Consider the following 12,336-nt stretch of genomic DNA (forward strand, 5'->3'; position numbering starts at 1 on the left):
CCGTGTATCCCTATAACATATCTGGAGTGATGTTGAGCATCTAAGGACGCCACCGCGGGAATAGAAGACTGCGATTGACTTTGATTCTGACGTCGTTGACTCTAGTAGAATTCATGTACGGCAGGTAGAAAGGCGGCGAATTAGACTTTTAAATGCGGGGAAAAGGCAGCCGAGCCTTATTGGTATCGGAACCCGGAGAAACGGTTAATGCGGAAGCCTGAGGATGAGTTCCTAAGGTGTCTATCTCGGCCCGCAAGGCCGGTAGCAAAAAGTCAACGTTAACATGTCTACGTGTTTGTAGGTCTAACTCAATGAACGCAGAGAACAATACTCGTACAACTATCGCGGGCTCGGCTCGGTGAGTTGTCCTAGGTGTACTGTACGAGAAGGTACATGGGCAATTAATTCCCCACTCCTCACTGTAGTCGTCCCCTCCACGTAAGTACGAGAACGAGTACGCTGTACCGAGTACGAGCACTTATCGCGGATTACCCGATACATCACTCTGATATTATTACTCATCATGGGAATGCACGGGGGCTTCGGTGCTTCACAAACTCCCGCATTTCACGAGTACAACGATATAAAACCGAAACGCATTACCATTACTGACCACATAGTAGCTCTATGACCAAAGCCGTCCCGGGAACAAGTGGTACCTCTTCCAATATTCGCCTGCAACAACACACTAGACATCTTAGTCCCGAATCACCCGGGAACGTAGGCAACGGTACCAAAATGTCGCGCCCAGATATAACACTCTACACCGACTCAACGCCCAACGGAATTAAAATCTCAATTGCGCTCGAGGAGCTCGGCATTCCCTACAAGACCGAACACGTTAATATCTCGACCAACCGACAAAAGGAGCCCTGGTTCCTCGAAATCAACCCAAACGGCCGTATCCCCGCGCTGACAGATACGTTTACTGATGGCCAGAAGATCCGCCTATTCGAAGCAGGGAGCATCCTCACCTACCTGGCCGAGCAATACGACACGGACCATAAAATCAGCTTTCCCAAAGGTAGCCGCGAGCAGTATGAGATGAACAACTGGTTGTTCTGGCAGAATGCCGGCCTGGGACCAATGCAAGGCCAAGCGCACCACTTTGTCCGCTATGCTCCGCAGAAGATCGAATACGCCGTCAACAGATACGTCAACGAGACCAGACGACTGTACGGCGTGCTGGATAAGCATCTGGAGTCCTCAAAATCCGGGTTCATCGTCGGCGACCATATCTCGATCGCGGACATCACTACCATCGGATGGGTCATGTCGGCTGGTTGGGGTGGTTTAGACATCGACGAGTTCCCAACGCTCAAGAAGTGGGAGGAGATGATGAGCGAGAGGCCGGGCGTCAAGAAAGGCTGTGAAGTTCCCAAGCCTTTCAGCATCAAGGAGAGGATGAAGGACAAGAAGGCGCTTGAAGAGTATGCGAAGAAGGGAAGTAAATGGATTGTGCAAGGAATGGAGGACGACAGAAAGAAGCTTGAGAAGTAAAGCGCGCTATAGCGGGACATAGAGAGAAGCAGTCGACCTAGCCGTGCCTACTAAGATAATCTCGAGAAACGTTCCAAGGTTGAATCAAAAGGTATGGAATCTGTCCGGTACCCGGCTAAGTGTCAAGGAGCAATATCAAAACTCGGGTTGTGAAAGGAAATCGAACCACAGGCGGAGGGTACTTGGAAAAAGTGTGACAGTAACAACTAGACCGTTGGTATACTTCAACTTCATGTCCAAAATTGATGCAGAGTGTGCAGTCGTTGTTCACCGCTCTACAGCTTCGATGGATCCTTTCCCTGCATAATCGAAGTTTGAAAGAAAATCGGCTGAATCTTACTGTGTTCAGCCTGTTTCTAGCCCGTTTCTAGCCCGTTTCTAGCCCGTTTCTGGGTTTAATGTCGGGGACCACAAGGTATTCAGTCACCCCCATAATGACCGCGGCCAGGTTGCAGGAGTTACACGAATGCCACCAGGATTTCGTGGGAGTGATGTACAATTTCGCCTTGATGTGATGCTAGATGTTCGTCACAGACCGCCACGTTTGATTACGTTGTACCGCAATTTACCAAGACAGCTATAACACCCTCGCCTCAGGGACAGCCCGGAAATCTCAACCGAATAAGGTATCGAATCGATAGGCGAACATCGAAGCCCGCAAAGCAAAGGTATGGCTCGTGAGTTCCACCTTTCAACCCCTGCAAGGGCCATTGTCCGAATTCTGCAAAGGGCTTCGTGAGTGTCACTCACCAGAGATAATGGTTGATGCGACGTGGCATTTGGGCACCGCGCTGCGGGACTGAAGTTGCCATCTCTTGTTGCATTGATAGCGTCAAGGCAAGTTATGTTGCAGATCAGGGATAATGCCTGAGATCGATGCTGCAGACGCACTCACCAAGCGACGCGAACCCCTTCACACAGGATGAATTTGGAAAACGCACTCTGCTTAGTCGACATATCAACAGGATCTCGTCGGCCAATTGTGGAAAGGAAATCATGCATGGGGCCATCAGACCCTTGTCTGCGCAGAATTCGCCTATATTTCCCCTTTCGCACCATGCCTTGCCAGGAGTAGATAACGGCTTGGTCAGTAAGCGGTGTGCAGCTTCTTGTTCTGCACCTCTCTCTGCAAAAGAAAATTTCAAAAAGACAAGGACGGTGGACTCTTAGACCCTGCCGATCATTGCATGAAATAGTTTCAGTCGAAGGTGTTGAAATTCCAGCCGCATTTCAGAATGGTTGTCAAATAGCTTACCAGACCCTGCATTATTCAGAAACGCATGCGCCTGGATGATCCCACCTTGAATGGAGTATGAAGTTTATGATTGATTTGTGTGTGCAGTGGCACATCCCAGACCTCTTCGATGCACGAACATGGTCTCATGACGACGTCATACGCATCATGACAGAGGGATTCAACTTCATTTGATCTGCAGGGACGACATGCGAATGGCACCCATGTGCCGACGAAAGGCTCGGTAAACCCAAAGGAATCTGGGAGCGACTCAAGCGAGAGGCTAGACAGACGTGATTTAGCTTGCGACCAAGCACGAATGTCTAGATATCGTGGGTACCTACCATACTGTTTATGTCAAGGGACGAAGAATACTTTTGGTTGCTGCGGTGAATCAGAGAGAGTGTGTGAGTAGCACAACTCAAGCAACGTGTCTCTCTGTCTTTTGGTTCGATTTGACATTTCCAATCGGGCGGTCTCGTCTGTGTAAACTGATCGGTGAACATAACTCTGAAGCAGTAGCGTTCGGGTCATTTGGGGCTGGACGGGCGCATGAAACGCGTACCGGACGAGTTATCTTGGCCCAATGCGAAAGAGAGCACCGGCGCACATTTACGTTTCCCGATGAACTTCGGGACTTGCCGGAAGAAACCGAGTCTGGACAGAGGCAGGCGTCCTTGCCGTGGCAGTAGCAAGTACGAGTACGAAGGAATCTGTCCGAAGGGCGACTCGCGGACATAATCCAAACCTACATATACTACAATAGGTAACTGGTGCCAGATGGTAGGGTTCGGTTCAGGCCAAAAGTGATCAGCGACGCTCTTTGTGATTGACTGTCGTACTTGGAACTCGTGCCGGGGGTGTGGTCAGGATGACTCGAACGATGAACGATGAACGATGAACGATGAACGAGACACGACAAAGCGTTGGGGATGTACCACATCACGAGGGGTGAAGTCTACCAAGCCTGCCGCCTTACGGTCAAGAGCTCGAACTAATGGCGCATTTATGGTATGTATGCAGGGTAGATCTTGGAATTGATATGGTATTAAGGGCAAGCGCTAATTCCCTTGGTGATACGGATGTCGTTATGTTTTGTACTACACCAAGGGGGCTAGGTGAGATGGTTCAGCCCGCCAAGGATCTACTGTTCCAGACATTGAAATGGAGGTGTGGAAGCACGAATGCCCAAGAGATGATCAGATTATTGAGATCCCTCGTACTACAAACGTGAAACGGGGGGGCCCAGGGGCGGTCTGAGTAAACGAACGAAGGATGATTTTGGACCCCATGTTGTGTTGTATGGGCCGAGACCGAGAGAGCCAACACACACACCGAGAGAGAGAGAGTGTGTGTGTCTCTCTCTCTCCCAGGCCCAATGGTTCTTAATCTCATTGCTCATTTCTGATGCAAACGCGAAAGGGGGGCACGCCTGATTATCTGCCACGACTCCATGAGGGGCGTTGAATGGTTTGATGATAGATGACCACCGATCAAACATCAAAAGGTCAGTGGTCACGTACTCCACGTATCATCCATCAATCATGTTCATAAAGGCGAGGCGGAGGAAGGGCAAGGCAGCTAACTGCCTTTCCCTGAGGTGCCTCACAGCCAATACGAAAGCCGGGTTGCTACTTCGCTGACCGCCTTGACAACTAGGGGTAAGAGTATAGCGTGGGGACAATCCCAGTCAACCTCGTCTTGTGTAGAGAAAACCCAAAGTACTCTGCGTGTGAACGATGGTGAGCATGTATGTATGTGGCGAGCTGTCTGTCGTGGAACGGGTGAGAGGATGAGAATCCAATAGGATCATCCATCAGTCTCCAGTACTGTGAAGAGCATACGGGAGAGAGGAGATGGTAAGTGTAGGGAGGCACCCTTCAATTTTGCACATTTCCCACTTTTACCAACAGTACAGTACGTACTACGTACTGCAATCTGCGGTCTGCAAGGCAAACCCTCGAATCCAGAAACCACAATCACAGTACTCCGTACAGTTAGAAAAGAGAGTACCTCGAACCCGAATCCGTAACATGAGTGGAAATTTGACATTCGGGGAATACATGTTGACGCCGAAGATGAAAGAAGGCATGCATGTTAATGTATGTACAAAAGTATCCATCCATGTGGCTTTCCTTCACCGACTTCAGTCCCCTTGTCTCCTCTTGTACTGGACTCCAGCACAAGGGCAAAATTAATAAATAAATCAGAGAAAAAAAGGCTCATCTCGGTGTGAGTAGTGATGGTATGGTGGATCGATCACAGTAGTACAGTCCGGTGTTGTCCAAGTGACTTAACTCCGTACCTACCTTTGAATTTCCGCCTCTGGATCCGTACTGCAGAGAAAAAAAATCCTCGTATGACTCCCTTCATCGTGGGGTCTAGAAAAAAAGGCGGCCACGATGCACGGAGTACAAAATGACCAAGGGTACCCGAGTCCACGAGGTCCATGGAGTGTCCGTGCCGGGTGTTTTCGAGGCTGGCATATTTTATTGATCATAAGTAAAATAGTTCGTGATCTAGATTTTTGCTCTCGGAGAGAAATTTCACCCTCCGGGCCCGAAGACGCGAGAGAAGGACCAACCCGTGAGAGCGAAGGGGGAGGGGGACAGAGAGGGGGGGGGTGGCGTCCCTGGCGACGGTGCCACCAAGTCATAGGTGTCCGAGTCGATTATTATGATGAGCTAAGCTTTCCGTCGCCGATCGCTGATTACTTTTCGCACAAGAAGAGAACGAGGACCAAAGACCGAGGGACTTTTTCCGTGCTAGTGCAGTTGATTATTCATTTGTGCACTGCCTATTATGAATTAATGCCAGGCGTCTAGGACGGATGCGGACTAGCCTGAACACGGATAAAGAGGATTGATTTTCGTCCGGCTGGCCCGGTTAGCCTGGAACGCCTCGTTAAGCCTTGGGTCAGCCGTATCCGTCGAAGCCGCGCTAGCCGTGAGAGGGCGGGCACTTTGATCACAAGGCTCACCAGGCTCCATACACATCGACATTTCGCCCATAACAAGATCTGCTGGCGCCCTGGACCTACCGAGGTAAATTGTGACTTTGTAGCTTTTTGTCGCGCACGGCAACTTCGTAAATCGCGTAGAAGATTGAGGGGCGAGAGCCCGGTGCCGAAATTCCCTAGGTACTCGGTGAGGCAGGGCTCTGTTGAGGGACAGCGACAGTATGGGACCGGCGGCAGGAGGGTCCTTTGGATCGGGACCACTTTGTTGTCGAGCCCAACACACTAGGTAAGCCTTTGGAAATTTGGTACGGGTAGATTTGTAAACGAATGGCTGAAAAGAAAATGTGGAAAGAAAATGCAAAGAGAAAGACTGCGTTTTTGGGATCAATCATATAGATTTTGTTCTCATCTCAACCTCTTCTTTTTTCCAAGAGGGAGAAGGCTAGATAGGTTACATGCATACATAGAGTAGAGTCATAGAGAATCGTAGTCCAGGAGCCAATTCAAAAGTCAATCACCAACCATCAAAGTCATTCTCCGCTCAAAACTGCTTGCTCTCAGGCTGGTATATTTCATCCACGACTACTGAGGCGGGAGCAACTTGAGCATCAAATGTCCATTCGATGGCGATCATAATGAGTGAATGTCTCTCGAGACTCATTCCTCTTTTCCTTTTGGTCCTGCTCGATTCCTTGTTGAGGGATCCCAACACCTCACGAAACCATTTTTGTTTGTTTGAATAACCAGATCCACTAAAAACACCATGCTCAATCATAACAAGAATCGCCAAAAGGTTGTTGAAAAACGCTTGGGTATCACACTTCGCTAAAAGTCGGGGAATCTTTCTCCAGTCAAGGGGGCGCGGTCAGGCGAACCTGCTCTAGTAGGCAGCGATTATCGTCGGCTGTTGCCTTGATGGTAGATAGAAGCCTTCTTGTTCAAAGGCCTCCGACTCTGTGGGTGATAACGAAGACGCTTCCTTGGCGTCGTAGTATGATGTCGTGGCGATGGCCTGTCGTTGCTTTTCGCTGAGAGTCTCGACAGCCATAGGGGAAGGCGGTGAGAGTGGCACCATGTTTTCATCCTCGTCCGAGTCCGATGAAGAGTCGGTGTCGAGGCTCAGTTCGGGAGGGGAGTGTCGAGACGCGGTGCGGGTGAGTGTGAGGAGTTCTTCGTCGTCTTCCATGTCCGAGTCGACTTCCACGGCTGTGATCTCAGCCTCGTCCTCCGATTCTGATTCTGATTGCTCATCCTCTTCGGTGATGGTCTCGACCTTCTTGGCCTTCTCTTCCTCCTCCTCAGATGAACCGTTGACAATGTTGTTGAACCACCGCTCCTGCTCCTGCTCGGCGTTGGCGAGGTCGAGCATCAGCGAGTCGAGCATGTTCGCGTGTCCGACCAAGAGCCGGAGGTCGTGGTCAGGCCGGGCAGCCTCGCGAGAGAGCTTGCCGCGGGCACTGTGGGCGAGGAAGTAGGTCTGGGTGATGCTCATCTTTTGCTTCTTCTGTGGTCGTGTGTAGATGGAGTTTTGCTTCGCTGAGGCAGCGTCGGAAGAAAATGTGAGGGAAGGCATTTTGGATTTCTGAGTCACCGCTTCTTCTGGTTTGCCTGGTGGTTAGGTGGGTACTGGCGAGTACTGTTTTGTTGCTGGTGTTTCGATGCTATCAGCACATTTGCTGTTGTGTGTGTAGAAGAACTTTGTCCTTGGTCGTGTAACTATTCTTCTTGGTGTAGTGTGTGTTGAATGGTGGAGGAGAGAAAGCTGTCCCAATCGAGGGTGCACGAGTTCTTTTGTAAACGCTGGGCTGGAGGTAAGATGGGTGTACATGGGGTGGATTGAACGGTGCCTGAGTAAGAAGCGTAAAGCCCGAGTCTCCACTCTCACTCACAACCCTGTCATGCACTGACCCCCCCTGCTCGGAATGTGGATTGTCCTCGTAAACCCGAGCCCGCCACGGTCGTACTGGGTGGGCGGCGGTGTTACCATCTGTCCGTCTCTCGCGTTAGGGCGTTGTTGCTCAGCAAAGGCCCAAGGGCTGAGAAATCCTGCCTGCTCCGTACAGCGCATGACGCCCACCGAAGACTAATCCCCTAATCCCCTGGGCGGTACGCCTGCCCAGCTCGGCCGTTTCGTGGTCCGTTGCTGTGACTCCTTCGCGTCCTTGTTTTTCCCTTGCCCGCCGACGCCCACTCCTCGCACTCCTCGCCCTCTTCGGAGGGTTTTCGTTCCACGTCTATCCATGATGCATGCTCTGCATACAATCTGCATACACCGCCCGGCCACGGCTCGCGTTTACATCCGCGAAAGGGCAAGCCTCTCAGTGCACTTCGTCCACAATACGAATTCCACCCGTGAAGCTGATCTCACTCTTACGGCATCCTGGCTGTTTGATCTAACCATTGGTTGCTTTGGATTTTAACCGCCTGGAGTTTGATTTTTGCTCTCGTTATTTCCACGGCGTTATGGTTTGTCCATCATAGCCCCTACTCTTCTGCACGTAAATTACATTTCTTACAGTAGGTACAGGAATAGCAGCTGCCATGACATCCTTCGACAGCAGCTCCCATCAATGACAGGCAAGCATGTGCTATTGGATTTTGTCAATGGACAAATCAGTCTATGGAATAGAATACAGTAGAAACTCTGTTCGCTCTCCACCACCAGGCAGAGTGCGATCAAATACGAGTACGCATCCATGCACTCTACTCGCAGGCCTGAATTTACAATGCTGAGAAATTCAAATTTCTGGCTGGGCGCTATGTAATGCGAAATAGTGACTCTTTTCCCTTCCTTGGAAATCCATCTTGGTAATCCATCCACGATCGACTCTGCGCCAGACTTTTGGGTTTTTTACTGTTCCATCCCTTGCTCTCGTAATCCAGTTCAAGCCCAGTCAGTCTCACTGTTCTTGTGTAGCACATTCCTGCAATGGCATGGTACGGAATCAGTTGTTGAGACTTCTTCTTCCTACCTCACCCTGATCCTGGTCCACCAACCATACGACGTTGCAGTTCGATAGCACAAGATGCTTTCTGAATGTCCCCAGACACTAACAAGAAATGTTTCCAGCTGCCTAAAGTCAAGCGGCTCACGTTTCTGTTCGCAGCCAGAGACGCATTCCGGAAATGTGAATCTAGCCTAAAATCCAGCTTTTGGAATCATGCAAGCCACATCGACCGCAACGTGGACAATGCGCGAGGAATTACGGGCGCGAGAAGTGCTGAATGCAAATAGTGGACGAGAGTACGAAAGCAATATATTGGTGCCTAGAACGCCCGCCCAAGCAACCGTGCCAGGCTCGCCATTACAGTACAATACAGGTAGTTGGGCTGGTGCTCAAAGCCTAAATCAGCCATTGTCCCCCGCCTGTTCAGCCGCCCGAGATCTCGCTTTGTCGGGCCCGCCGACTGACTGCTAACGAGCCGTAGGTCCCTAAACTCCAGGTGTCAGACTCGTACCGCCTAAACCCCGGGCAGACTGGCCTGGGACTACAGTACCAACAGCGCCTGCAGCAGATTCATCCTCGGGCGTTTCAGGCCTCAAGCCTTTTGGTATCATCCATAGCCAGTCTGTTTCGCAAACACCTCGCACGGCCGTCCCATCTTCATCCGTCTCATCACTGACTTCGTGTGGTCTAGTGAGTCTTGGAGAGATTCGCGGCCGGACGATGGCTGAGCCTGCATGCGAATCAAATGAATCACGTCTGCCTGGGGTACAAACATCTGATAATCTGTCAGTTATGGGGTTCATACCTAGGTAGGTATGGCATTGCGAGATCATCAGGTCACCGCCCCGTGGGTGCGTTGTGCCTCTCGTTTATCGCATTCGTATTCCATCACGATTCACGACGGGCAACACGAGCACGCAGCATGGAGAAGATGTTCGCACCCCGTAACTACGGCCTGAAACTGGCTCCATGCCGAGCGTCCAGCCAGATTGCACAGGTCACTGGACCACAGGGGGCTAACGTTATGCCCGTATTCCCGTATTCGCCCATGGGCAGGCGTTTGATCAGGCCGAGTCGGAGCTGCGCACAACTTCCATCCGACTCTCTAACGGCCGAACGGACTCGAGTTTGTCGCGAGCGAGTTATGCATCGCCCAGTCCAGTCTAGCTCCAGAAGTTGGTGCATAACTCTATTTCCCTGCGCTCGGGCTTTAGGAATTCGTTCATGCCCGTCCCACGAGTCCATGGCGGCCGTGAGTGGTGGCTCGACGGACCGAGTTCGTCCGCTGGTTATGCATCCATCCCCGTGTTCATTATGTCTCAATCCTGTGCACACATGACTCCCGGAGCACTCTCTCGAAGAGACAAACGAGGCGACATACGGATCTGCAATCGCCTCCGCAAAGAGCCATATTCTGTTGTCCTCGTGCTCTGCTTTTCCAGGAGTCATGCGATGGTATGCAATGTAGACAACAATGCCACTTTTTGTGCACAGTCATCTATACCTACAGTAGCAAGTACATTTTCACGTGTACTCCTTCCAGGGACAGTGGGGTAGGCCGTACTCCAATCATCACCCAAACGAGAAACCAGCACCAATTTCTTTCATTTATTGGCGTGTTCATTGTTGGCCCACGGTTGACCGTCGGAAAAAAAAAGTCTTCGTGGCTCGACCCATGCAGATTACGAAAAGAGAGGGAGCGAGATGATTTCGACCCCACAGGGTCAAATTGTTCTGGATACAGGCTACAGTGCATTGTCCTTCTGCGCCCTCTCCGAAACTCGACACGAAGCACTAAACTGTGGCTTTGTTTGTGTTTTTTGGTTACTCGCATAATGAGCTCGATCAGGCAAGATTGTCCACACACGACCATAATAATGCCTGATGCCTGATACCTGAGTCAGAATTGCGGGCTGGTGGTGGCTTGGGAGATCCGGTCGCAGCACTAACGTAAGGCGGCAGTCCCCGCTGCTCGTGCCGTGCGCGTACGCTTACTCAATGCGGTAGCGTTCTCGAAGTCGCCAAACAAAGGAAAGTGGAGGAGGCTGGAAGTGAGGGTGTGGTCACTGGTGATCCGTGAATCTGATTGAACGCCCTGTTGGTTTCCCACCGCCCGGTTGCATTGTACTTTCGTCTCCGGACCCTTTCGAGTCAGACTCTCGCCTGCGTTGGTTGCAGACGGGCTGTGCTTTTCTTAGATCCGCCATGTGCCAAACCGAGTTCTGCGTATCCGCGAAAGTCCACCTTCGCATTCATACCCGTACTCGTATTGGACTAGGACTCCCCCAGATTTGACAGTGGCTGTGAAGCGCGGCATGTGTACGTATGCGGCCATGGACCATGGTATTTGATCGCCAAGGCAAACTCTTTAGATTGATCAACGGTTTGTTGTGATCCTCCGTAGACTAAGGTCCGTCATGATTGCTGCGTACTCGCACTCCAGAGGCCAGGGGCTTGGGTGTGAGCTGGACTCGTACTGGTCCTCCTGCGAGCACTTGGCGGATGCCTGCGTTGTCTGGTCGACTCGAGTGGAATTAAATGTCCAGAGGGGACCAGATTACACCAACCATGGCATTGACACGTACGAGAGGAACGAGGCCAGAGTTGCAGACTCGGTTCCATGTGCAGCCCAGCAAAGAATGCCAGGATTGTAAACGCGGAGGTGAGCTTGGGTTGTGGTGCGATGCGTTCGACATTTGATTTGTCAACCAGGGGGACAGTCCGAGGTTGGATTATTGTTGTTGTCGCCCCCCCCCCCCCCCCAGGGGGGTCGACCGAACACCGGACGAAACACATGTGATTAGGAGCATCAGCTTCTCCTGAACAATCTGCTCCTCTGCTTACATGATGGTAATTTGTCTTGATCACATTATCCGGCCCCAAGGGGGTCGCTGCTTTATTGCGTTCTGACAATTATTGTACTGTACAAATCAGCAACACCAACAAGCGCCATGCTGACGGGCCCACGGTCAAAGTCGCCGAGCAACACTGCTATTGTATTTGACATCCTGTACAGGGGGTTGTGTCTGAGTGGAGCATCACCCCGTATTGCTTGACAATCTCGGAATCATTTTCTGAGGTGGTGTTGAATTGGAAGCGTGATCCTTGATTCCCCTTGCAATCAGACACCTGGACCCAGTAGGAGATTGCCATCTGTTCGCGTTATCTTGCTTACATCCGAGGATGGCCAAGGGCTCTACCTATGATTGAGAGCTCTCCTTGCTGACCGCCTCTGTCGAATCCAGTACACCACGTACAGAAGGGTTTTGTGGGGGTGTGGGAATGGTTAAGGTCATCTTCGTGTTCGTTCAACAGCTGCAGACATACCCGAGTTCCAGACCATTGGAATTGCTCACCATACTCGTGATGCAAGGTTTCGAATCCTTCCTTTGGTCAGCAAGAGAGTCCAATCACGGCAGTAGGTCTGCATTGGGTACCACGGTCAATACAGAGAGGCGTACCTTTCATTCGCAGAGCCGCCCACATTCCCCCCCAAAGCGACATGGGTATCGGTGAGCCTCACTCGTGTTCGATGTAGCCAGTGGGATGCCTTCCTGAGGTTGCATTTCCGTTTCCCGGCATGATCAGACACCATCATTCTTCAATCTGACCGTTAATATGACTGATCGCTCCTGAGGTCACGGTCCCGGTTGCTGGACCGGGAAACCAAGTGACAACCAGTTAGTTTGCATACT

The 12,336-nt window shown here is 51.2% G+C and overlaps 2 protein-coding genes across 2 annotated transcripts; one reads left to right on the forward strand and one right to left on the reverse strand.

Annotated features, from left to right (window-relative positions):
- Nucleotides 1-738: 738 nt before the first annotated feature.
- Nucleotides 739-1,500, forward strand: PV08_07520 (uncharacterized protein; the record flags this gene model as incomplete). The annotated part of the gene is made up of 1 exon (XM_016381850.1): nucleotides 739-1,500. The coding sequence occupies one exon, from the start codon at nucleotides 739-741 to the stop codon at nucleotides 1,498-1,500; it is 762 nt and encodes a 253-aa protein (XP_016234952.1).
- Nucleotides 1,501-6,573: 5,073 nt separating this feature from the next.
- PV08_07521 (uncharacterized protein) lies at nucleotides 6,574-7,266 on the reverse strand (the record flags this gene model as incomplete). The annotated part of the gene is made up of 1 exon (XM_016381851.1): nucleotides 6,574-7,266. One exon carries the CDS (start codon nucleotides 7,264-7,266, stop codon nucleotides 6,574-6,576), a length of 693 nt encoding a protein of 230 aa, XP_016234953.1.
- Nucleotides 7,267-12,336: the final 5,070 nt, after the last annotated feature.

This window comes from Exophiala spinifera (assembly GCF_000836115.1).
Source record: "Exophiala spinifera strain CBS 89968 unplaced genomic scaffold supercont1.5, whole genome shotgun sequence".
Taxonomy (NCBI): Eukaryota; Fungi; Ascomycota; class Eurotiomycetes; order Chaetothyriales; family Herpotrichiellaceae; genus Exophiala; species Exophiala spinifera.